Source organism: Cynoglossus semilaevis, chromosome 16 (genome assembly GCF_000523025.1).
Source record: "Cynoglossus semilaevis isolate Cse_v1.0 chromosome 16, Cse_v1.0, whole genome shotgun sequence".
In the NCBI taxonomy this organism is placed as follows: domain Eukaryota; kingdom Metazoa; phylum Chordata; class Actinopteri; order Pleuronectiformes; family Cynoglossidae; genus Cynoglossus; species Cynoglossus semilaevis.
The window spans coordinates 3,661,237-3,684,491 of record NC_024322.1 but is presented as its reverse complement, the minus strand read 5'-3'; the positions used below and the strand labels follow the sequence as shown (position 1 = coordinate 3,684,491).

Sequence of the window (23,255 nt, the reverse complement as noted above, 5' to 3'; positions counted from 1 at the left end):
CTTGTGCCAAATTATTTACTCGGATTATCTTCAGTGGTGACCCCCTGAAGTAAGGAGCAGCCAAAAGTCTGCAATCCAAATTCGGTCTCATCAGATGTTTTCAGTGCCAACAATCTGTTTAGTTGATTTTGTATTAGCATTAAAAAATCCTCTAAAAGTCATGGTTGAGCCCTGATAGTAATATATCTAAATAAAAAAGCATGTTTTCAATGTAAAAAGAAATGTATTTCAAATAATTACCGAATAATTGTTTTCAACATGTGTGTAATATTTTTCCCAACAGAATTTTGAGGTTTCCGTGTTTGAGGTCAACATTCGTTTCATTGGAGGATTACTGGCCGCCTACTACCTCTCTGGACAGGAAGTAAGTTTTTCATTGTCATAAAAATCTAAAAATAGCTTGAAAAGTAGGTTTGTGTGTGTTTGTGTATAATACTAGAGGTAGGAGTATTCATAAAACTGCATGACTGGAGGTGGACTAGGTAAAAAGATGTTCAGATTTGACAACATTTCACTTCCTCTTCTTTCAATTCTTCACTTGGCCTCTTTTACATGTCCTACCATCTTCTCACATTTTGATTTACTCTCTCTGTAATGCAGCCAAACAAATGTTGGTTCTTGCCAATGATGCCAAGCCAATGATTATTCTGTTATCAGTTATTTTTCTCTCCTCCTCAGTTTTAATATCCATCCAACCAGGGCTTCCTCTGTAGTAAACACAAACACATAAACCGTGCTCACATCAGCAACTACAAAAAGTTCTGGGCAACACTACCGTTGGCATGCCTCTGCCTGTTTGTTGTTAAGTATTTTACTTTATTTTACTGCCTGGAAACCAATTCATTTTTTAGTATCATGACTCTGCAGCCTGATCCATGTTTCTGTTGGTTTATTTTCTCTACTAAAACCTATACTCAGGGGCGCACCTCCTGTTGTGTAACTCTAGAACAATAGAGCCAGACACTGAATTATCAACACCATTAAACATGCTGCGTTGCTATGTTCACTGGAGCCCCGTCTTCTATCTTTTTTTAGCAGCTATATATACTTTTTTGATATTTATGCATCATTAGATTGTGGGTCTTGGCTTTTTTAAGGAGGACGTTAGGAGATCATTTTAAGCTTCAGGAAAAAAAGGCAACATTATTTATAACAAGATGTATATAATAACACTTGCATACAATATATGTATTTTACACTATATGTGTACACATACGTATATTTGTGTGTGTGCAATAATATAAATATATAATATTTAAGAATATTATTTAAGTCTATGTTTTCCCCCATTTGTTTTCCTGCAAATAAGTTCAAAGTATATTTAAAGATATTCATATTTAATGAAGTATAATTTGTCAAAACGCCACAAACATGAAGTGTTCATGCATTTTTTTTCACCTTCAAATTCATCAAGTGGGCCAGATTGAACCCCCTAGCAGGCAACTTTTGGCCCGCGGACCATATGTTTGACACCCCTGTTCTAAAGCCTAATCTTCATATGAAACCTAAGCCTCCTTTAGCTTGGGCGCATCTTGAATTTTTCATTTTGGATTCAAGTGTCATGGTCAAGCGTCGCTTAAGTTCACTAAAGTTATCGCTGTGCTGATGAATCCACTTTAGACCGACCACTTACAGTACGGTAACGCCATTAGAAGATTGTAAACTGTGGCCGTAAAGGGATGAACACGGTCAGCAACAACACTCAGAGAAGCTGCTGAATTCAATGAGGATTCATCTGTGCTAAAGGGTCCAGAGTGTGCCAAGGAAACATTCCTCACATCATTACGCTACAACGACCAGCTTTATTGTTGACACGAGGCTGACTAGGGTCATGAATCCATGGAGTTGAGGCCAAATTTTGAACCAACCATCTGCAGCCTCAGCAGAAGTTTCCATTTACCTTTACCGACCAGACGACTGATGAAATCCTAATCTCACAGGTCTTTAAGTTTCCTTAATTTCTCTTTTGATACCAACATAACAAATATATGTAGCAATAAAGTCAAGTAAACAAAAAGTACAACACAGAAAGAAAAAAAAGACAATAATTCTATTGTAATGAAACAAAAATCACCACAGCTCGCTAAAGCATAAAACAAAAAATGCTACTTCTGTACTATGTATTCCTCTCAGAGAAAACAGATGTGAAGGACTGCACAGGACTACATTACCACCTACCTTTAAGTGAATTATTTGTCATTGTGACACAGCACACCACTGCACACGCAACGAATCCATCACCAAAGTGAACAGTGGGCAGCTTTAAGCACCCGGGGAGCAGTGTGTGGGGACGGTGCCATGCTCAGAGCACCTCAGTGGTAGCTTGGCAGCTGGTGGACTCGAACATTCCGGACCCAAGACCCATGTTGCACTGAAAGCCAAACCCGTGTCATATGCGTAATCAGTTAATAACATATTGACATGCTAATATTCAATGTCCTATCAATTCAGTGATATGTTAGGAAAACATTTACGTAATTCAATGAAGCTAATGTGTTTACTTTGACAAACATACAGTAATATAATTATATATATGAGTATAATAGAGTAGGAGGTCAAATCTCTTTGTCCTTCTTTACTCTGTTACCCATATTGTTCACAAATAAAAGTGTATTAGTGTCAGATCCTGGAACGAATTTCAGGCGGGTGAAAATATTACAGTAGTTATTACCATCCATGCATTATGTTCAATGTTTGATAAAATGAAACATTTGACAGGCTGGATTTAGCCTGTGGGCAGTCAGTTTAGTAGTCTGGGTGCTTCTGTGGGTATGATCAAAACATAGCACAAGGAAAGAAAACTACAGGATGATATCTGGCCATGTGGAGAACATTCTAGAATTTATAGTAAACGGTTGTGTGTTACCATAAAAATCAGAAAAAAAGATGCAAGGACAAGGAAAGGGTCAGGGCCAGGTTCAGGGTCGGGCAACACATATGCAGTAAAGAAGTCAAGAATTGACAAACCAGCAGGTAGTTCAGAGTTTTAAACCACCATTCAATGGAAGAAGATATTGTTTTTTTGTTGTTGTTTTTTTGAGGTTCAGTGCAGCAGCGGTGATTAATTGTGCTTATGTTTTTCATCTTCACCTTTACTTCTGTACTTCCTCTCCCTGTCTTTGCTCATATCAGTGATGTCCTTATTACTTTTGGGTGGCATTGTTCACAGTCTCTTTGTCCTACTTTCTTAGTCTATTCTACTCTTTCCTTCTTTGTCCTTTTCCTATTCATTTGGTTTCTCTTCATACGTTCTCATTGATCACTGTTTCCTACCTGACCCTTTTCTCATGTGTTCTCCACCCATCACTTTTATCCTCCACCTTTTGTTTTGTGTATCCTGTTTTTATCATTTGTCCCCTTCAGGTTTTCTCATGGCTATGACCTTCTGTTTTTTCTCATGGTGACTAGCTGACTTGAGACTTGACAGAGCATAAACATCATAAAACAAAACCAGTAAAGACATTACAAGTGATTAAAAAGTTAATTATAGAGGTGAGATTTCAATTTTTTTATAGTTTTCATAGTTTAAATCCCAAATAAACATAATTAATCTATCCTATAGCTAGTAAAAAAAACCCAAAGATATTATTATTTAAGTACTTTGACATTTAAAGAGCAGCTCCTGTACATTTTTAACACCAGCGGAATAAATTATTCTACCTCTGCATTTCAACTTCACCGCTGTGACTCATGGTTTTAAAGGTATTTTTACTTTTGTGCATCTCTGTGATTTATTCATCTCCAAGCCTACACTAGTTTCCCTTTATCTATTCCTTTATGTATGTATTTTACCTAAAAGCTTTTACACCCCGTCCCATCATCACCATACCACCAGTCAACCATCAATCACCCTTTCATTTTAAGAGACAAGTTCACGTAAATTAGGTCGCTGGGGATTTTTCTCTTACTTTTCTTTTACTGGTGACAGTCATGACTCCATGAGTGAGGGGAGTTCAGGATAAACATCTGACATGAAAACTGCTGCTTTTTCAAATGCTGATGTGGCAACTGCTTGACAAAAGAAAAAAAAACTTGAAAGTGAGGGCACAGGAATGTTATTATTTGAAAAATGACTTTATGAGCTTCCGGAATTATCAAATATGTCGGTAAGCAATGCATTTTTTGTATTTAAAATGAAATGATCCAAAACATATAGTAGCACAGAATGTAAAGCGAGTCTTCACTTTGTTACCTTTCTCTTATGTTTACCAGGTAGGCAAGGAATGGAATAACAATGGATTGTTGTCCACAAGAAAAAAAAATGTGCACAGTGACAATGACAGGGTTGAATTGAATGAGAAACAGCAAATTACACAGCCGAGATGTCAGGGGAGCAGGACAAACATCGTGATGTAGGATGATGAGATGAGGAAGCATCGGTCTGCAGTCGGTATGCATAAAATAATGATACTGTGGATGAAATGATATATTTAAAACTGAAAACTGTCAGCACAGTAAACACGCAATACTGTTACATGCCTAACACCAGCTTGCTAAAATTGGACGGCTTTACATTGCTAGAGAATAAATAAAAGCAAAATAAAATGAACCTGAATATTTAGCGTTCATAGCGTTTGGATTGATAAAGCAAAGCAAAAACACATACAGTTTGTGTTGGAAAACACAATTTTGTCCACAATAGTTAAAGGAAAAGGTGAGAGAACAATATAAAAACACACAAGAGTGGACTGATAAAATCCCAGCTCTTCTTTTCTTTGATCCCTACCTTTCCGAGTCCCTCTGTTTTATCTCTGAGCCTGTTTGCAGCATCTCTTGTCCAGCAATTTGTGACAGTCGACTGCACTTTAACCTCTGGCTGTCTGTTTGATCTCACTCAGGAGACTCTAACGTCCTCTTTTTAAATGTCAAGAATTGAATCCGCCCTAAAAGGAAATGTGGCCTTCATCTGCATAACAGTCAGATAGAAATTCTAGGGATTTAAGAAACAAGAGAGCATGGCTTGGTATTTTGATAATCATTAATGACTTGGATTCCGACATTTCCAAAATGTTATTACGATTCAGCACCCAAAAACACTGGGTGTCAAGTTGTGAAGAGTCGCATATACTGACATTTCCTCTGAGTAAAGCGAGCCCCGTCAAGGCTTTATTCACTCTGTTTTCAAATGTCAACCCACGGTTTACTTCACCTGGTCTGGCAGGTTTGAGGAAGCAGTCTCATAAATAATTCTGAAAAAAAACATAGGATTGTGTTTTTGGGGATAAAAATATTACAATGTCAGTTTTATTCCCCTAACTCTCTTGAGAGTTATGGAGCCATGGTGCCACCCACACTGCTCCCCGGGTGCTTTAGGCTGCCCACTGTTCACTTTGGTGATGGGTTAAAAACAGAGGTCACATTTGGTTGGGTGTGCAGTGGTGTGTCACAATGACAAGAAAGTCATTTATTCCCCTAACTCTCTTGAGTTAAGAAAGATAATATCAAAAATGAGTCATAAATGCCACCAAAAGTGTTGAGACTGCAACGGAACTAAGGAAAGGAAAGAAAACATAATTTACTGATAGGGAGTAATAACCCTAACCCAAATGTTGTGGAAGTTTTGTTTGCTCATACTTGGACCAAAATGCTCGACTTAACCAAACTGGACTTTCCTTCCTTGTGTTTCCATATAGGTTAAAAAAAATAGAAAAACAAATAAACTAGAAAAAAGGAACTAATGTAGAAACTATTTTCCAAACAAAGTTGAAGTAACAGGGAATGGTCAGAGTTTCTTGTGTTGCAGAAGAAATGCATCTTTGTGAAATTCTTTGGTCAATCTGTGTATTTAAAGGAAAATTTAGAATAAAGCATGTGGAAGGTACTGAAGGAGATGTGAGTGGGCATCTAGTGTCTTTTACTCACCACCACGTGCATGGTTTGAGCCATCCCTAATTTGGACATTATCTGTTAAAAGACCCCAAACTAGTAACTTTTTATTATTTTTATTGAAGAAGCAGCAGAGGTGCTTGCAGTAAGTTTAGAAATACGCTATTGTTAAAGCTCAATTACAAACATTTCGTGTCTGTGCAAACATTCACGCAGTGAATCTGCAATAAGTGTAAAAAAATATGTTGAAATATAACAATATGGTCATGTATAATAACACCGTGTGATGCCTGGGAATAAACAAACATTGGAAAACGAAAATGTGAAAATGGAAATGCGGCATCCACAGCTTCTGCATTAACAGTGAAGCATGAAATCTATAAATCCTCAGTAAATTAATGTTCCTGTCAGTGAGGGAGCAGCACATATTGAGGCCACCATGGTTGTTTCAAGCAAAAATCACCTCCGTGCCCCTGGGAATCCTTCTTTCCTTATGCAGATTGTGGTGCTCAGCAGCTGGCTGCCATGTCTTCTCACACACACACACACACACTCACACACACACTGGAAGGAAAAGAACAATCTAGATGGTGTAACAAATGGCACCAGGTCCTAATGTCATTCCAGCTTGATAGACCATTCCCTTACAAACAAATGACTAATCATTTCCATGCAGCATGGATACTGTGCTCAAAATGTGATAATTTGATTCCAAAGCTCTAAAACAGTGCACGCACACAAAAAACCCCTGAAAACCAGTCAGAGTGAGATTTAGTCTGAGAGCTGTGAGAAGAAAAGGCCAGAAAGAGATTGAAAGGTTTTTATAACAGAGGTGACAACCACAGACATGTGACAAAGGAGATTGTGCACAGAGTACTACTACTAAGAAGATGAGTTATTACTGTGTGAAACTGAATAGTAATTGTCTCGTAATAGGTAAATATATATGTAAATAGTATAATAACTACCTCGCCTCCACTTCGTGGATTTTCCTTTTTTGAGGTGCGTCTTGGAACGCAATTACCACAATAGGAGCGGGATTACTGTATATATATATATATATATATATAGTTTAAACATGATGCTGTGTAAAATAGAGGTACGGTTTTGCGTGAGCCAACGAATTTGTACAGCTAAGCCATCTTGTGGTTTTGGAGCAAACTCTGAAGTCAGCCTGAAATCTGATAAAGTCATTGACACCAAGATTGCATCTTTAAATCCCCCACACCACCAAATTATCTGGCCGGATAATCCACTAAAACCAGACTCATTTTAACAGTGCCATGCAGTTGTCAGTAGAGTGCGGCTTGAGCCCAGAGTCAGTCTAAATAACCTGTACTATCGTGGCTAACTTTTGGGGATGCAGCCAATTGGATGAAAATCTTTGAGCTTTCTTCCACGGTTGCCCATCTTTGTGAACTATGCCATTGGCATGGAGCTACTTGGTTCTGGCGCAATCCGATATGCTGACAGTAGCAATGACACACCAACCAAGTGCACACACACACACACGTATACACCAGATGTCTTAATCCTGTCTCTCCTGTGAGGCCTAGGGGTCCTTTTCCCCGTGCAGTCTTCAGCCCATTTCACAGTCTGCAGCTTAATCCTTTTAGGAAGCTCCATTACATGTCAACAGTGGGACACACTGCTTACACTGGGGACTGAGTGTGTCACCTAGTGTGTGTGTGCACGTTTTCTTTTTTTTTTATATAACAGCATTAGCCGATTATTCACTGTGGAAGGTCAATTTAATAGGAAATAGCTATTTCAGCTGCAGTTTTATTGTGTATTTGTTAGATAAGCTGCATTTTAGCAGAAGTAAGCAATTTGATATGATACGTTTTGGAATATTTTGGAATAGAACATTGATTTTTGTTAGTTTCATCTGCTTTTTTATATATGAATTAATTTTTATAAATAAAGATTTCAGCAGTTCTCTGACAGCTTTTAGGCCTTCCCTTCTTGATAACCAGTTGTTTGGCTGAATTCAGAACATGTTTGAGACACCACATAAATGTGCTATTTTGCAATTTTTTTTTTCATCCAAAACTCTTTACTGAGGGACTTCCTCCTAGCTTGGTCGGTCCTGAAACAAATCAAACCTCCCACCCCTGGGCTGCACTTACCCTGTTCTCCACCATGAGGCCACAAATCCAGCCTGTGTCCCCTTTTAATCTTGCAATTTCCCTGCTGTACTGTAAATCAGCGGCCTGGGAATTTGGCCATGGAAACAAACAATCTGGCAGCCTTTTACCATGACTTAAAAAAAAAAAGCTGAAGAAGGGGAGACTGGAAAATGACTGGAAAAGAGAAATGGGCCTGGTTGTAAATGATGATATCAAAGGGGAGTGCAAATGGTAAAATAAGAAAGAGAAAAAGAAGCAAAGGAAAAGAGCAGTACAGAGGGGATTGGTTCCCATTTGCTTTAGGGCTTGTTAAAAACTGGATCATATTCAGTTGAATCATCCTAAAATGAAAATAGTTTTCAGCTTTAATTATAATTTACAATACACATTTTTTTTTCTTTATTAAATATGTCCTGATTTGATCTGACTGACTGTTGCGATGACCAAGCTGGTTGAAGTATATCAGAGCAGTTTCTCATATCACGCAGATTTAGTCCTGATCCGTCCATCCCTGAGAAAATCTACACTAAATTATTGTGAGCTCTCCTCCTTGAAGACTCGGTCCACGTTGTGCGCAGCATATCATTTTGAAGGCATGTGAATGTTCGCTTGGTGAATGTAAAATGAAATTCACACAGAAATCTCCCAGTTTAGACAAAAGATTAAACAGTCGTCAGGAGCTTTTTTTCAGAATGTTCCAGTCCTGTTCGACAAATGATTTTCTCTCGACTGTGTGTTAGTGTAGAAGTGTAAAACTACAGCAGCAGAGGACGCACGTCAGTTTAATCAATCATATTTAACAACAGCACGCTCAGCATCGAAATGAAACAAAAAAGACAAAACACTATTGTATGGACGTATAATTAGAAACAAAATGGACAGATATGTACAACAAAAGCAGCTTTTTTTTTTTTTTTTTTTAGAGATGCAGACGGAAATCTGGCGTGGGCTGCTTTGAGTGCCCGGCCACCTGGCGTCAGCGTCTGTAAGCTAGCTGCTCGTGTCTCAAATCTTTACTCGTATCTCGAGGTTCCACTGTATTAGTTTGATGTCAATATTGGCAGATTCTGCAAGCTGCAGCATCGGTATCAGACTTGATAAATTGTACAGAGCCATCCCTTCTTTATTTGCATATATACTGGCCGGAGAAAGATAAGCTTTGTGCTGAACTATTAGTGACCCTTGATGGCCATAAGCTAACAATTACAGATTACCTTGTAAATACTTTTTGCTGTTTAAGTGAGTTTCACTACCATTATTATTACTCATCTCTTTACGTGATAAAACATGCTATCCAAAAAACTGAATAAACGATATTCTCTACTGTCTTGTTTGTTCCAGAATTTCATGCATGCATAAGTTTGTGTGCGCGCATTCTGAGAGGTTACATCTTCCAGTGATCGATTTTCAAGTGTGCTGTAATGCATTTTAAAAAGGCCCAACACTAAAGCTGTCAACCCTGGGAGGAGAATGATAGAAGCGAGTTGGGAAATGCCAGACAACAAACTGTCTGAGTCTGTCCTCCCCCAAGGATTCTTCCCAGGTGTCCCACGATATCCTTAAATATGTCTCCCTGTAAATATAAAGTCTGCAGTACAGCATCACCTTAGTAATTCTATTGCAGTGTTTGCAGGGAATGTGACAAATGTGATTAGAATCTCTTTTGTGGACAGTCCATGACATGTTTTACATCCTGATTTTCTAGGGTACACAACAAACCAATAATTAGTTTAGTGTAAAATTAGGATGTACTTTCTCCTCCATGTCTGATATTTGAATTTCAGTTATAGAATGCCAGCTCCAACAGGATATACGATTTAAAGTTCTGTGTCATTGACCTTTAAACTTGACTTATTCCTGTTGTATTTATCCCGGAATTTTTTTTTCAACTTACTACAGACTATTGTTTATTTCTTTGGAAGGACAGTTCGGGATTTAGCTGGTTGTTCACAAAAGATTAGCATAAAAATGTCAATTTAAAGGTTTGTCTTTTTATTTCAAGTTACAATATGCATTATATATGTATATATCTATATATATATGTATATATATGCATATATGCGTGTGCTTATATATGTATGTATATATGTGTGTATATATACAGTATGTATATATAGAATATGTATATATACATTCATATATGTATACATAAAAATGTATGTTACCTGAGACACTGAAACTTGCTTTTGTTGCACTGTTGAAAACTTGAAGAGCAAACCCTGTTTCAATCCTAATGGCTTGTTGTAAGCAAGATAAGAGTGATGTACAGCTGCTAATGAAGCACACTGTGGTTGTGTCTCCTTCTGTCAGCAGATTTGACAGCCAACAATTCATTCATTGTTTCCATCCAAGGCCCGACTCCTTCTCTCCCTAAAAGCATCCTTTTCTCTTTTATCCCGGCGAGAAAAGTGATGATCGTAAACCACCGTACTTTATAAGCAAAGGCTTCTGCTTGTCTTCCACTCTTCTGATGTGGTTTTTTTTTCCATTTCGTACCTACTCGATGACATCAGTGCAGGATTCAAATAATAGGCAAAGGGAGTTTGTTTAGTGCCGCTGGCAGTCAGGCAAATGAGCAGAGAATCAATAAAGAGGGCTTATGGTGATTGGATAGAGATGTCGACGTGGCTACTTTAAATCAGTCACTCCATTTTGTTCTATTTTAGGCTCATGCACTTATGTCCGAGGCGCAGAAACACTTACGAGGCAATGATATGAGGTTATGGTGTCCTTGGGTGGCTATGTTTAAAATACAGTCAGTTAAAATGGCATGCTCTGTATGGATGTATTAGGGCCTCAATATAATGGAATATACATAGTGTACCAGATTAAAAACCATAGATCTTAGAGAAGTGAATGCTGACATGTGTTGTCACAGAAACACTACATTAAGACAGTAATTACTGGTTACCACCACAAACACATGCAGTGTGCACTCCCAATCTCCCATCATGCATTCATGTCCATTGTACTGAAAATGGAATTGTTCTCCAGGTAAAAGAGTTCCTGTGACACACCTAGATCTAAAGTTTCTTTCATTATGATATTCTGTGTCTTTTCTCTGTCTCACACGTCGTCATCCTTCCTTTCTAGACATTTGCAAAGACATACAAAAAGGTGAAACAATGTGTGAGCCGATGACATCCGGTTACAGCACTCAGTCAAAGCTGCCAGGCTGGTATGAAAAAGCAGCCTGATGCACACAGGGCTTTAGGAGGACCACATTTTCAAACGCACCCAGTCCTAGATCCGTCTGTTTTATTTCTGCTGCAGGGACATTGAATTTTTTATTCCAGTCCGTCAGAAGTGTGTGTTTGTGTGTTCTCAGCTTGGACAGTGTGTGTTTCCTCAGGAGAGATATTGTGGACTTTTCTCTCAGTGTCATCTACATTTGGCACCAGGCCTCTTTTTATCACTTGCTCTCTGCCTCTCTGATCCTCTCTCATCCCTCGTACAGACGTCTGCCCTCTCTTTTTTTTTTCTTCCCTCCCCTCTCTCATACTTTGTAATCTCTGCACACTCTGGCCTATCTCAGCATTTTTTCCACAACATTCTCTCTCTCTCTCTCTCTCTCTGTCGTTCCTCTTTCTTTCTGTTTGTCTCGTGTTTAACTTTACAGCTTGACCTCTAAGTCTTCTATAAGATGTCCCACTGGCTGCTTAGGAATTCTGCAAACACCAGCGTGTGTCACTGCCACCTCTCACTTTCTGAGATAGCAGATTTTTTCCATAGATCTCGTCTCTCTATAAAACTCGGCCCTGACAGATTGTGTTGATGAGTCAGTCTGCCTCGTATTAAAGCCATTTTCTCTCACCTCTACCTGACTGTTGACTGCAAGAGCATCAACATTTTTTTTCCCTCTTCAGTTGGATTTCATACGTGCATTGAGACATTAGTTTTGACGTTAGTGAAAATTTCAGGAGCAAACATTGAAAAAAAAAAAAAACCATAGCCCGTCCATGCTGATACCTAAGCCCAAATGCTCAACCTAACAACAGTCCGTGGCCTCCGAGGCAGACAAGAATGTATCGGACTGACAGTGTTACATGTCTTTATTCATAACATCCGTTAATCTTTTCTTGGGTTTTCCTCTTTTCCTCTGGCGTGGAAACTCCAATAGTGTTCTTGTGGGAGGAAAAAAATCTTAAATAGTGTTGAGGGTTTTTTTCTTCCTGCAGGATGTAAGGCTAGTTTTGAATTTGTTCATATATTAGCGGCTTTAGTGGGATTACAATTTTCTGCTGTGCATGGTTCATTAACGCCATGTTTCCCTGCAAGCAGTCAACCCCCAGAATGCATCTGCTCCAGCCGCCTGTCCTGCTGCGTAGAACTAGTTTTTACCCCATTAGGGTTTGCAGCTCATGTTGTGAATAATTGATCTTTTAAAAAACAAAAAACAAAAGAAAGAATAAAAGTTTGAACATTTGTCAGTACATTAACTTGGCATCTCTGAAAGGCAACCCTTCTTTCACAGTAGAATCAAACAAAAAATGGTCAAAATCCACATTGATTTATTTCAACTTTGTCAAGTGTTGACAATTACTTGGTTTTATTTTAGTCGGTGATAAATCGCCACATAGCCCTAGATGTTATAGTTTACCAGTTGCTACCATATCCAGCCATTAAGCACAGTATAATGATGTTTTCATGGAAATGACATGTCATACTTTCCCATGAGGCAAATTACATGGTCATTTTTTAAAATTAGAGGAGATCTCTAGAAATAAATTAAAATAAAACACCTTTACTCTACACTTCTGGTTTGCCGGGCCTCAAACAGCGTATCTAAGATTGCTTCAACATATTACGTTTTACAACTTTTCATCCCCCCTCAGCGTTGACATCCACATCCAGTTAGTTCAGCGGCGGCCTGACTTTAGCAGCCTTTCATCTTTTGATTGGCGTAGAGCGGGAAAAACAGCAGATCTTTCTGCTCCCTCATCTGTCAGACCGGCGTGAGAAGTTGTCATCTCAAAACGAACGTGTCCTTCCTCTTCCACAACGCTCTGTATAAATGAGAAGCCAGTCAGGATGATAGATCCGACTCCGTCTGCCTGCTTCCGTCTGCCACTCTGCTCATTTGATGTAATTTAACCTCCGAGCTTCTCCTGCAGACATTTGAAAAGTTCAACGTTTTCACATCCCTGCCGCACAGTGCAAACAAACAGTCAGCAGAATAAATGTGTTCAAGTCGGGCAGACAGTCTGTCATTCTGAAATCATCTTCCTGCTGTTTTCTCATTTTGCCTTATTGTTTAAAACGTGTCGTTGTCATGAATCTCAAAATTAACCAGTTTTTAACCATCTCTTTGTCTTCGTAGGTTTTTAAACTGAAGGCGGTGCAGTTAGCTGAGAAACTACTCCCTGCTTTCAACACCCCCACGGGAATCCCCTGGGCCATGGTCAACCTGAAGAGGTGAGTCCTGCTGCTAGCTAGCTGCTGCTAACAACCGTTTATTAATGCTGTAACTGAAAGGATCCACATCCTGGACTTTGATTCTGTTGACTTTTTTTTTTACTGAATCACACCACGTATATCACTGACTTGTTTATTTATTTCCTTATTTATAGTCTAACATTTACTTACTTTAAAGACGTGTTCCTCTTCTAATGGTGGCTACAAACGTTTCTATGGAAACATTTCCTCCTGATTTTTTATTTATTTATTTATGTGCTTATTTGTAGATCCTCATAAATGACTGACTTTTTTCTCATAAATTGCAACTTGTCTCTAATATTCTTTTCTAATTGTTTTGCTTTATTCGAACAGTTAAGCATTTATTTGAAACTTTTACTGTAGAACAACCACTTATTCCTCTGTCTTGCATCTTTTCATCTTTTCATTATCTGAGCATACATAAAAACAAACAATAAAACTAGATCCTCATCGTGCACGTAAGCCAAGCCTCACGTTTCACTTTCAGATATTTCAAAGGCATTTTGCCCAGAGCTTCTGGAGCCGTACTTTTGTCCCTAATGTATAATTATTAGACTTCTTATTGTCCGTGCCTAAGGCCTTTATGTGGCAGCGTTTTTTATCTCCCTCTATGTGTGTATCGCATGTGTGTGTGTGCTCTTCTGTTTCTTTATGGCTGTGCCGCAAATTTATCCATTTGCTGAATGAAGTGAGGACATGAAGTCAAATTGCTGTATTAGTCTGTTGGCCACTTTGTTGCCAAGCAACCTGGGTCCCTGTGTATGTGTGTGTCTGTGTGTGTCTGTGATTGTAATTGTGTCATATGCTTTGGCACTTTGTGGTTGTTGTGTTTTATACCAGTGTCTTCTCATTTGCTCGGGGTAATTTCAATTTGTTAACAGACAAGTTGCTTTGTGTTTTCGTTTAATCTCTAATCACACACACACCTACAGACACATCAATTTCTGCAGTAATACTAAGGAGTGGCAGTACTGAATACTGCAGAAGCTTCATGTTAAACCTTTTGCTTTGGCTGTCATCTCTTCATTCATGGATGTATATGAATGTGTTCATTACCGTGTTTTCCGGACTATAAGTCGCTAGTGAGAGTATACGTCTCACTAGCCAAAGGATGGAAAAAAGTGTGACTTACAGGAGTAGCATATACTGGTACACAAGCCTAGAGTGCCCACTAGCAGCTGTTAGTGTGAAAATAACAAACGTGAAATTTATAATTTTATTATTTTAATATATAAGTCACACCTGAGTCACAAACCCAGCCACAGAATGGAAAAAAAGTGTGACTTATAGTCCGGAAAATATGCTTATTATAACCTCAACCTCTGACATATCTCTTTCTCCTCACCTGTCTTTCTCTAGCGGTGTTGGCCGTAACTGGGGTTGGGCGTCAGCAGGCAGCAGCATCCTGGCTGAGTTTGGAACACTGCACATGGAGTTTGTTCACCTCACCTACCTGACGGGGAATCCAGCCTATTACCAGAAGGTATAGCTTCTAGAATAAACATGACACATCATTTTTACTTGTACGTTATGGCACTGGATGAGAGGTTTCCTGCCTGTATATGAATTCAGTTTTACACCAATCAAAGGTTTATGAGCACGAACACAACAGTAAACAACCGTCACAGCAGGAGAAAAACAATGAGGAAAAACAGCAGCAAAAATGTCATAACAACACTTTTTTAAAATATCCTTCCCTTCAGACCGTCTTTCAAACTCTGCAGCAGGTGACATTAGATCACTGCTTCAAGCGGTGCGTGTCCTAATGTCACGCTAAAACAGGTGCACACTCAGCACAGCTGCCAAAATGAATTGTAAAAAGAAAGTACAGAATTCGCCGAGATGTCATGTTTACATCTCAGCCGATTAGAGACGGAGCAGATAAAACCTCTGTTTCTGCTGCAGTGAATGCTGGGTCTGTCTATCTGTCTCAGTGGGGACAAAAATGAGGGTTTTGTCAGTGTGGCTGAAGCAGAAAAGGGTGCGCAATATAATAAATATTTCAGTTTAAAATGTATTATATCCAACCATATACTGTATAAAAATGATGTTCAGTAGACATTTTTGAAGAGAGGAAAACCCTGTAGTGGATGGGAAGCAAGAAAAAAAAAGGTTTATAATGTGATTTTCAAGGGATTTTAACAGGAAGTTTAAAACTATGGAGAAAAATCAAAGCATGATGTAACTACAAACAAACAGCAGGTTCCTCTCAAATGCATGTCTAAATTTTGTACAGTCTAAGATATGCACATTTTCAACTTTGAGTACTGTGGTTGTTGCCAAGCTATTATTACATTTCTGTACCCAACACAACCAAAAAAAAAAGTTTGATGTTATTCCTTTTATACTTTGTTTTTTCCTTAATGCCTTTTTTTACATACATGTATGTTTATCTGGTTCTGCTTAAAATGTTTGGATAGTATTTTAAAAATAGTGAATCAGACAAGGGGACAACTTTTAAATTCAGAGGATGAATCTGTCCAGATCAGTGATCGTCAACTGGTGGCCCACGGCCAAAATCTGGCCAAGCGAACCGTCCATTCTGGCCTGCGACTGGTTTCCAAAATAAACATCTAATAATAATTTTAGAAAGAAGTGTGATCAGTCCAAAAAGATTCTGTCCCACCGACAAACATAGTTGGTGACCCCTGTTCTACATTAAATGTTAAATGTTTTTTACAGGTGATGCACATCCGAAAGCTTCTAGCCAAAATGGATCGGCCAAATGGACTCTACCCAAACTACCTGAACCCTCGTACAGGGCGCTGGGGACAACGTGAGTAGACAGGAAATGTTCTTGTTGCAGACGACAGGAGTCAGGTGGCAGGTTGTCCAAATACCACAACAATAGGCAATGTATTGGTATTATCATATCATGTTGACATTCAGAAAACATTGAATGAAATATACATTTGAAAAAAATCAATAGAAGTGATATAAAAATTAGTTTGAAAAAAATTTTAATATTGTACACATGTAGTATAAAACAAAGACTCAGAGAAAAAAAGATTTGTATTGATTGGCACCTTATCGTTGCTTCATTAGTTTCTTCAGGATGCGCCAGCTCAGATATTTTTATACGCTGCATTTTGTTTGAACTTGATCTGAATACAGTTGTTTGAGATTGTGTGCTGTTTTAATCATAAATATATATTTTTTAATTAGTTGAAAATAATTTTTATCTTTTTTGGATCACTTCCTAGACATTTCAGGCAATCCCGTTTGAATTCCAGGTGACCCACATGGGGTTCCAACCCCAGGGTTTAACAACACTGACAAAGACCTTCCAAAATTTTTATCAGGAGAAAGAGTTGGCACTGACAGAGATGCAATGGTTTAGGTTTTTATTATCTTCCTTATCAACCGAATATTAAAATATACTCTCTGTATTTTGTTTGTTTGTTTGGGTTTTTTTGCACTGTTTTTTTTCTCATCCATCAGATATGACAATCCCCTCAGGGTTTGCTCTCCTCAGTTCAGTGAAGGGAAAATGAAAAGATGAAAACTGTTTAAAACTGAATACAGTTTTGTTTGGTTATGTCTGCGGCTTAAGAGAAACAGAGTGTGCCGTATTCCATCTTATCAATTGAACAGCACTCCAAAGTAAATGAAAACTGAGGATAACACATATCTGTGGACTGTGCACAGAGGAGAACGTTCACCAGATGGTCCCAGGCTTTCTGTACATGAGCACGATGAAACCTCCCTGATTTCTTGCCTCTTGACAAAACGGCACATGGATGGATGGATAAAGTGAGGCACTGATTAATGGATGTACAGGTGGCTCGTCTGTGGAGCTGATGTCGGTTTTAAGAGCTGCAGACTTTGGGCCAATAGCAGGATTAAAGTAAATGGAGTAAAAGACGGCCGGAGAAGCGAGTGATGGATGGATAGCGGGATAATGTCAACAGATGGATAGTTAGTTGGCCAACTGCACGGCTAGTCAAGTGATGAGGGGTGTTTTATGTTGCTGTCTGTCTGTTTGTTTGTGAGTCTGTCATTAATCAGACTTTTTGTGTGGTAAGTGGTTCCTGTACCACTTTCTCCAAGTCTCATGCTAAAACTAAAGTATCTTCTTGTCCTTTATCTACCTGTCATCTATGCAGTCCTTTTAGGTATAAAGCTTCTTTTAATGCATTTTTGCTAATCACTGTTTTTATTTAAACCTGGGACTGTTGGAGCTTTAACAGCCTTGTTGAAGTAGTGCCAATCAAACAACCAGAAAAAAACATTTCTACGTCAAAGAGTTAGCACCTTAGTGGACCTTGTGGACGAGTTTAATAACACACAGAACTTTTAAGATGGAGAACTCTGTGTTGTAGCTCTGCCTTGTGTTTATTTACCACCACAGATAGGCAGCAAGTCGAAGCAATTCAATTCTGTGCTGTTTGTCACTGAAATGTTTCTGCAGTTTATTTACCGGGTATGCTATTGTCAACGCTCTTACAAACAGCTATCGTATCTTTCTCTAAAATGCAACCTTACTCCAGACCGCTACTGCCTCGGCACCAGTCCATTTTGTGACAGAATAGGACCATTTAAATGCTGTACGACCCCAGTTCCTGTAATACATATGCTAGGCCAGTATGTGGCGCTGGGTCAACATGCTTTAACAGACTAAGACTGGAACAATTTGAACCGGAACTCGAAAGAGAAGCATAAAAAGACGATTATTATTATTTAACCTTAAAGAAGTTAAGGTTTAATAATTTGTTTTTCTTTACTGAAGATTTGTTTACAGTGTATAGGAGTAGAAACTCTATCAACTTCGTAATGAGACAATGTTCATCCCTGTGGTTATGTTCTGTTACATTTGACTTTGCAGTGGAGATGAGCGGGCATTAGCAGATAGTGCACGCCAAAATGATCCTCCGTATGCAGACATATAGGCGAGCAGATTCCATTATCTTCTTATACCAGTGACGCCAGCTGGTGGGTTCTAGTGAGATTCTGACAGGACTCGATTGCATGAACAATGTAAAGTACAGCAATGCAGTGATGTTACAGTTATTAAAACCTTGAATCAATTCTAGGTTTTATTATTCTGTGGCTGAGTGCAGGCACTGTGTTCAAGTTCACCGTTGTTTTCACCAACCAAACTCAACCGTCTGTGCCTCTGCTCAGCAGTTTGCTATAGCTTTGTGCTTATACGATTTAGCATGTTCCTCCACCACATGTGCACGCAAAGACTGTAGGTATTTATTGTCCGGCCGCAACATTTACGGAGCTGACCAACATATTTTGACACTGTAGATTTCTTAAAGCGCCAAATGCTGCTTTTACAATGTTTAAGTGTCATATTTGTCTACCCAGAAAGGTCAGAAATATTAGGTTGGTAACAGGAAAATAAATCCTCACCAGCCTCACCTTGTTTCTAAGCACCTCTATTACTGCATGTTAATTGTGATCTTTAATTAGCACATACTAATTAGCTGCCTTCTAACCTTGTTGTTCTAACCACTGGCTAATTACAGCAGGTATAACACAAGCTTGATTAGAGTTTCAAAACAAACCCGAGCTTTCTGTACTCACTACAGACTTATTTATATTGAAGTAACGACTCTTCATATACGAAGGCCTGTAAACGTTGATGATGCTGCAGCTTCTGGGTGCTTCACTTTAAAGGCGGATGGATTATTTACCCTAAATTTATTACAACAACACCGTCTAAGTTTTAAAGCCTGTGTGTTTCACGTTCACCACTGCAACCATTGTTTGTCATTGTGTTCAGTGCAGTTGGTTGTAAATGCTCCTCCATTAGCCACATTTAGTCCAATGGTGTTGACATAAGAAAGTGTGTCCCGTTAAGGGCCATTAGTGATTTAAGATGTTCATTATGTTACAAGATATGAGAGCGCACATTGTATTCACTAAGTCTCACAAAGGGAGGGAGCATTTTGTTCTCTTCACTTAATGGAGATCCAGGTCAAATGAGTTCATGTGAGAGGTGATGGCAACAAGGAACACTGCTGTCCTATGGTATACTTCAGAACATGTTTTTATTTGAATCACAATGTCATGATTAAAGTAACAATAAAAAACACTAGGAAAAACAACAGTTGATAAATACATATATGGACAATGCATATATACATATACATAAATGGATTGAAAACAGGTCAGAAACATTACTAGACATATGTCGAGTTTTGGTATTTTCGGCAAGAAAGAATATTTGCAGAGTCACAGAAGTTGATGATGAAATGCCAAATACTGTGAATCTCAAGCAAGTAAAATTGAGTTTTTATTTTAGGGGTTACAGGACATTTTCCAATCATTGAAAAAAAGCCCATGGCAGAATGCTTTGCCATAACATTGTACTCATTGGAAATGTACAGCTTGATGATATTTATATGCGTTGTATAGAATATATAACAGCGATACATATATATATATATAAACATCACATCCCTTTCATATTTTTTTTTCTAAATGCTAGAATGTTTTTCTAAAGTGTCTTTGTCACAATAGAGGATCTCTAAAATGTTTAGGAAATCCCAGATAAAGTCAGTGAAAAGGAGCACATTTTTCAGTCGCTGTATCTGCAGCAGAGTCACTCAGGGACAGACGTATCCTTTGGAATTCATTACAAAGCTACTTAGACACCACTCTCAGGATTAGCTGGAGCTTCTGTGAGGGGAGGTTCACTGTAGATTGATGCACACCGATATCTTGGCATTAACATAATACAGCCACATTAAATCTGCCCGCGACAGGAGCTGCGGTGGCAAGTAAACACTCGGGGGGTGGGGGGGTTTGTTTGTTTGTTTGCTTGAGTATAAATTATGATGCTAAAATAATCAAATTTAGATGAAAAACCCCTGTGACAGCAGAGCGTTTTGACTGAGGTTGTAATTTATGCAGTAGTACAGCTGTGATGAATAACATCTGGATTGTGTTTATGTAAGGCAACAGAAACTCTGGACTCGACGAACGTGTCACATCATGTCCCGTCTTGTGGCGTGTGTAGGTGTGTAGACGGTAGTTAAACCACACTAATGAGGAACGAGGCTGAGCCCTGCTGTCTTAATGAGATCTGTCTGTGACTGACAGCCGTATTAACATGCACACACACATACGAAAACACACGCACGCGCACACACTTTCTTGTCTCTCTAACACTCTCCCTCCTACTTATATTGACACACGACCTTTATACACACACACTATATAAGTTAACTTATTATCTCTCTATATCGTTGTCGATCAGGTTCTTCTCATGGTACTCTGCTTTGTCTTTTAATCTGCTCTATATAAAAAAAGCATATCATAAGAGTGCCTTGACAAGAGTGGTACAAAACATGCGTAAGAGTATTGGGAGTATTGAGATGTGCAGCCAGAGGGAAAGATTGGTTTTGAGCAGTGTTATTTTTTTATTTTATTTTTTCAGTTTGCAGCACAGAAAATAACTTAGATTAAATACTGAATGCAGTTATTTAAAAAATGTTTTTGTTTTTGCTATTTTATTATATAAAATATAAATGGTATTTATTCTTGCACACCAAATCAAACTTATTTTTAATTCTTCATCATTGTAATGGCTCTCCAATTTACACCACAATTTCTTTTTTTTTCATGCAAAAAATGCGATAAAATGTTTAGTCTGATTAACACATACATATATAACAAACAGACACTTTTAGCACCGAGCCATTTGACCTTAACCTGTCATTGTTGTTTCTTTAAACCTTGTGAAATTTTATCGGTGTGGAGACCCGCCTCTGATTGACAGAAGCCCCCAGTTTGACAGAAGCCCTGTGCTTGGCCTGGATCTGTTGATTGGCAGTAAAATAAGAGAGAAGTCAAGGGGAACGTGTGTGGGCAGATGATAAGAAGTAATATCGTGGGAGGTGATCATGATACGGGGGAAGTTGTTATAAAATGGCCACTGAAAAAGATAGTTTTCAGTTTCATTTTCTTTATTTACATGTAGTCTCTGTAGCTCCTGTCTTTTAATGTTCTCCTGCGATGTGCTCACCTGCTGTAGACCCAAGTACAAGAAGATAATCATTTAAGGGTAAAAACACCAATATACAATATGTCTTTATGTCCGTGTGCACTCATAACAAGTATAACTATTTTATTTAATATTCTTTTTCACTCTATCAAGCACTTTTTTTGCGATTCAATTGGGAAACATTCTGATGTTTTGCTAGTCTTTGGCAGGAAGCCACAAAATTTAGCTAGAGGCATATTTTCCATGTCACAAGATCAAACTGATATTTTCTAACTGGTAGGTTAAAAAACAGTATATACAGAACATTTGCACGATACATACTGCATATGCCTTTCTTTAACCTACCAGTTACAAAATATCAGTTTAATCTTGTGACATGGAAAATATGCCTGTAGCCAAATTCTGTGGCTTCCTGCCAAAGGCTAGCAAAACAGTGGAAATATGCACGCTTTCATCCCGGTCATGTTTGTTGGTCGTTTGTTGTTTTATGCTACAAAGACAGATCATTTCATTTTGTACACTTGCGTCTTTAAACACAAAATTAAAAGCCAGATGAGCCCAGAGCTAATCTGACTCATTAGGAGCGCTTCAGTGTAGCACGGCTAATGCTGCGTAACACCTTCTAATGTTGTCACTATTCAAAAGCCATCATTACCTAAAAAGAAACTTGCCTAGGAGTAATTGATGTCATTTAGTCCACTTCTGGGTTTTGTTGACTCAGCGACGTTGAAGCTTCACATCTTTCCAGTCTGCTCATGTATATAACCTATTGAATATCTCGTAATTGGGTCGATGCTGAAGTGAGTTCAACCTGCACTAAATTTACTGCTTCAATTTTTTTCTTCTTTGAGCATGTCTTTACTTCGCTACATTCATGTAAAACCACCTAAGGAAAATAATTTGTTGTGATCACATTCAAATCTACTCCCAAATACAGTAGGACTGCAGTATATTTGCTGTTTTCACCAAGGGCTGCAATGAAAGTCAGTTGTCATGTCTGTTCATTTGACTTAATGAGTAATTGAACAAATGTCTGTTACTTTGCCATTTGTCATATTCGAACAGTGCGGGCAACAGTTGTCATTCATTTGACCATTATTTCTGCGTTTGGGGGTTTAAAATGGAAAGGAAAATCAAAGTGTTGTCCCAGTGCTATTACCACAAACACGATCAACATAACGCTGTGGTCGTCCATAACTGTCAAAGAAGAAGGCACTCACACGTCCTCTGAGCAAAAGTGGTCACTTTTTCACTCAAGCGTGTAATGAGTCAAAAACTGCTGAAAGTGGAGTTTGATCACGTAATGGGGGTTGAGTTGAGTTGTTTTGTAATCTCGCGCTAATTGTAATAGCAGTTAGCGGTCCAGTCTGATTTTGCACTGCTTTTGCGCATTGTTTTTTTTTTTTTAATTTATGCTACTACCCACGCACATTTTTTACGTATTACCAACAGGACAACTGAACAGTTTGGTTATGAACACACACACCCACAGTTCATCTTCATATATATCAGTGGATTGTGTGTGTATGCTTTATCCACCAACAGATCAGGCTCCTGACAGTTTCTTTGCTGCTCAGGGCTGTATCAGAAAATCAGGGTTGATTCAGTTTAATCTAGAGAACACTGTTGTTTTTTCGTGGCCAGCAAATTATCCTAATTAATTTTATAAGTAGAATTTCAATTTATTTTTATTAGACGATCAGAATGATGTCAAAAATGGTGAGTGAGTTTTTTATGTGAGAATATGACCTTTCAAATAAATGTCCATGAGACCATGAGAGTTTTTGGAGCAGGCCCCAAATATCTAGCAGTATTTTGGCACCGTGAGCCTAAACTTGGGGTTGAATAAAATATTAGACCCGATGTGGTCGTTGTCTCCTGCACTAGCATAACACTGCAGCGCAGAT

General features: G+C 38.5%; 2 protein-coding genes across 5 annotated transcripts in view; one reads left to right on the top strand and one right to left on the bottom strand.

Moving 5' to 3' along the window:
- Positions 1-23,255, bottom strand: part of phf11 (PHD finger protein 11) — a 959,893-nt gene that overhangs the window by 887,813 nt on the left and 48,825 nt on the right. The gene's annotated exons all lie outside the window — the stretch shown is intronic.
- man1a2 (mannosidase, alpha, class 1A, member 2) overlaps positions 1-23,255 on the top strand; it is an 85,312-nt gene that overhangs the window by 49,363 nt on the left and 12,694 nt on the right. Inside the window, exons 6-9 of the mRNA XM_008328148.3 lie at positions 284-364; positions 13,276-13,370; positions 14,751-14,874; positions 16,074-16,167. Coding sequence (XP_008326370.1) covers positions 284-364; positions 13,276-13,370; positions 14,751-14,874; positions 16,074-16,167 — 394 coding nt within the window. The remainder of the gene's footprint in view (positions 1-283; positions 365-13,275; positions 13,371-14,750; positions 14,875-16,073; positions 16,168-23,255) is intronic.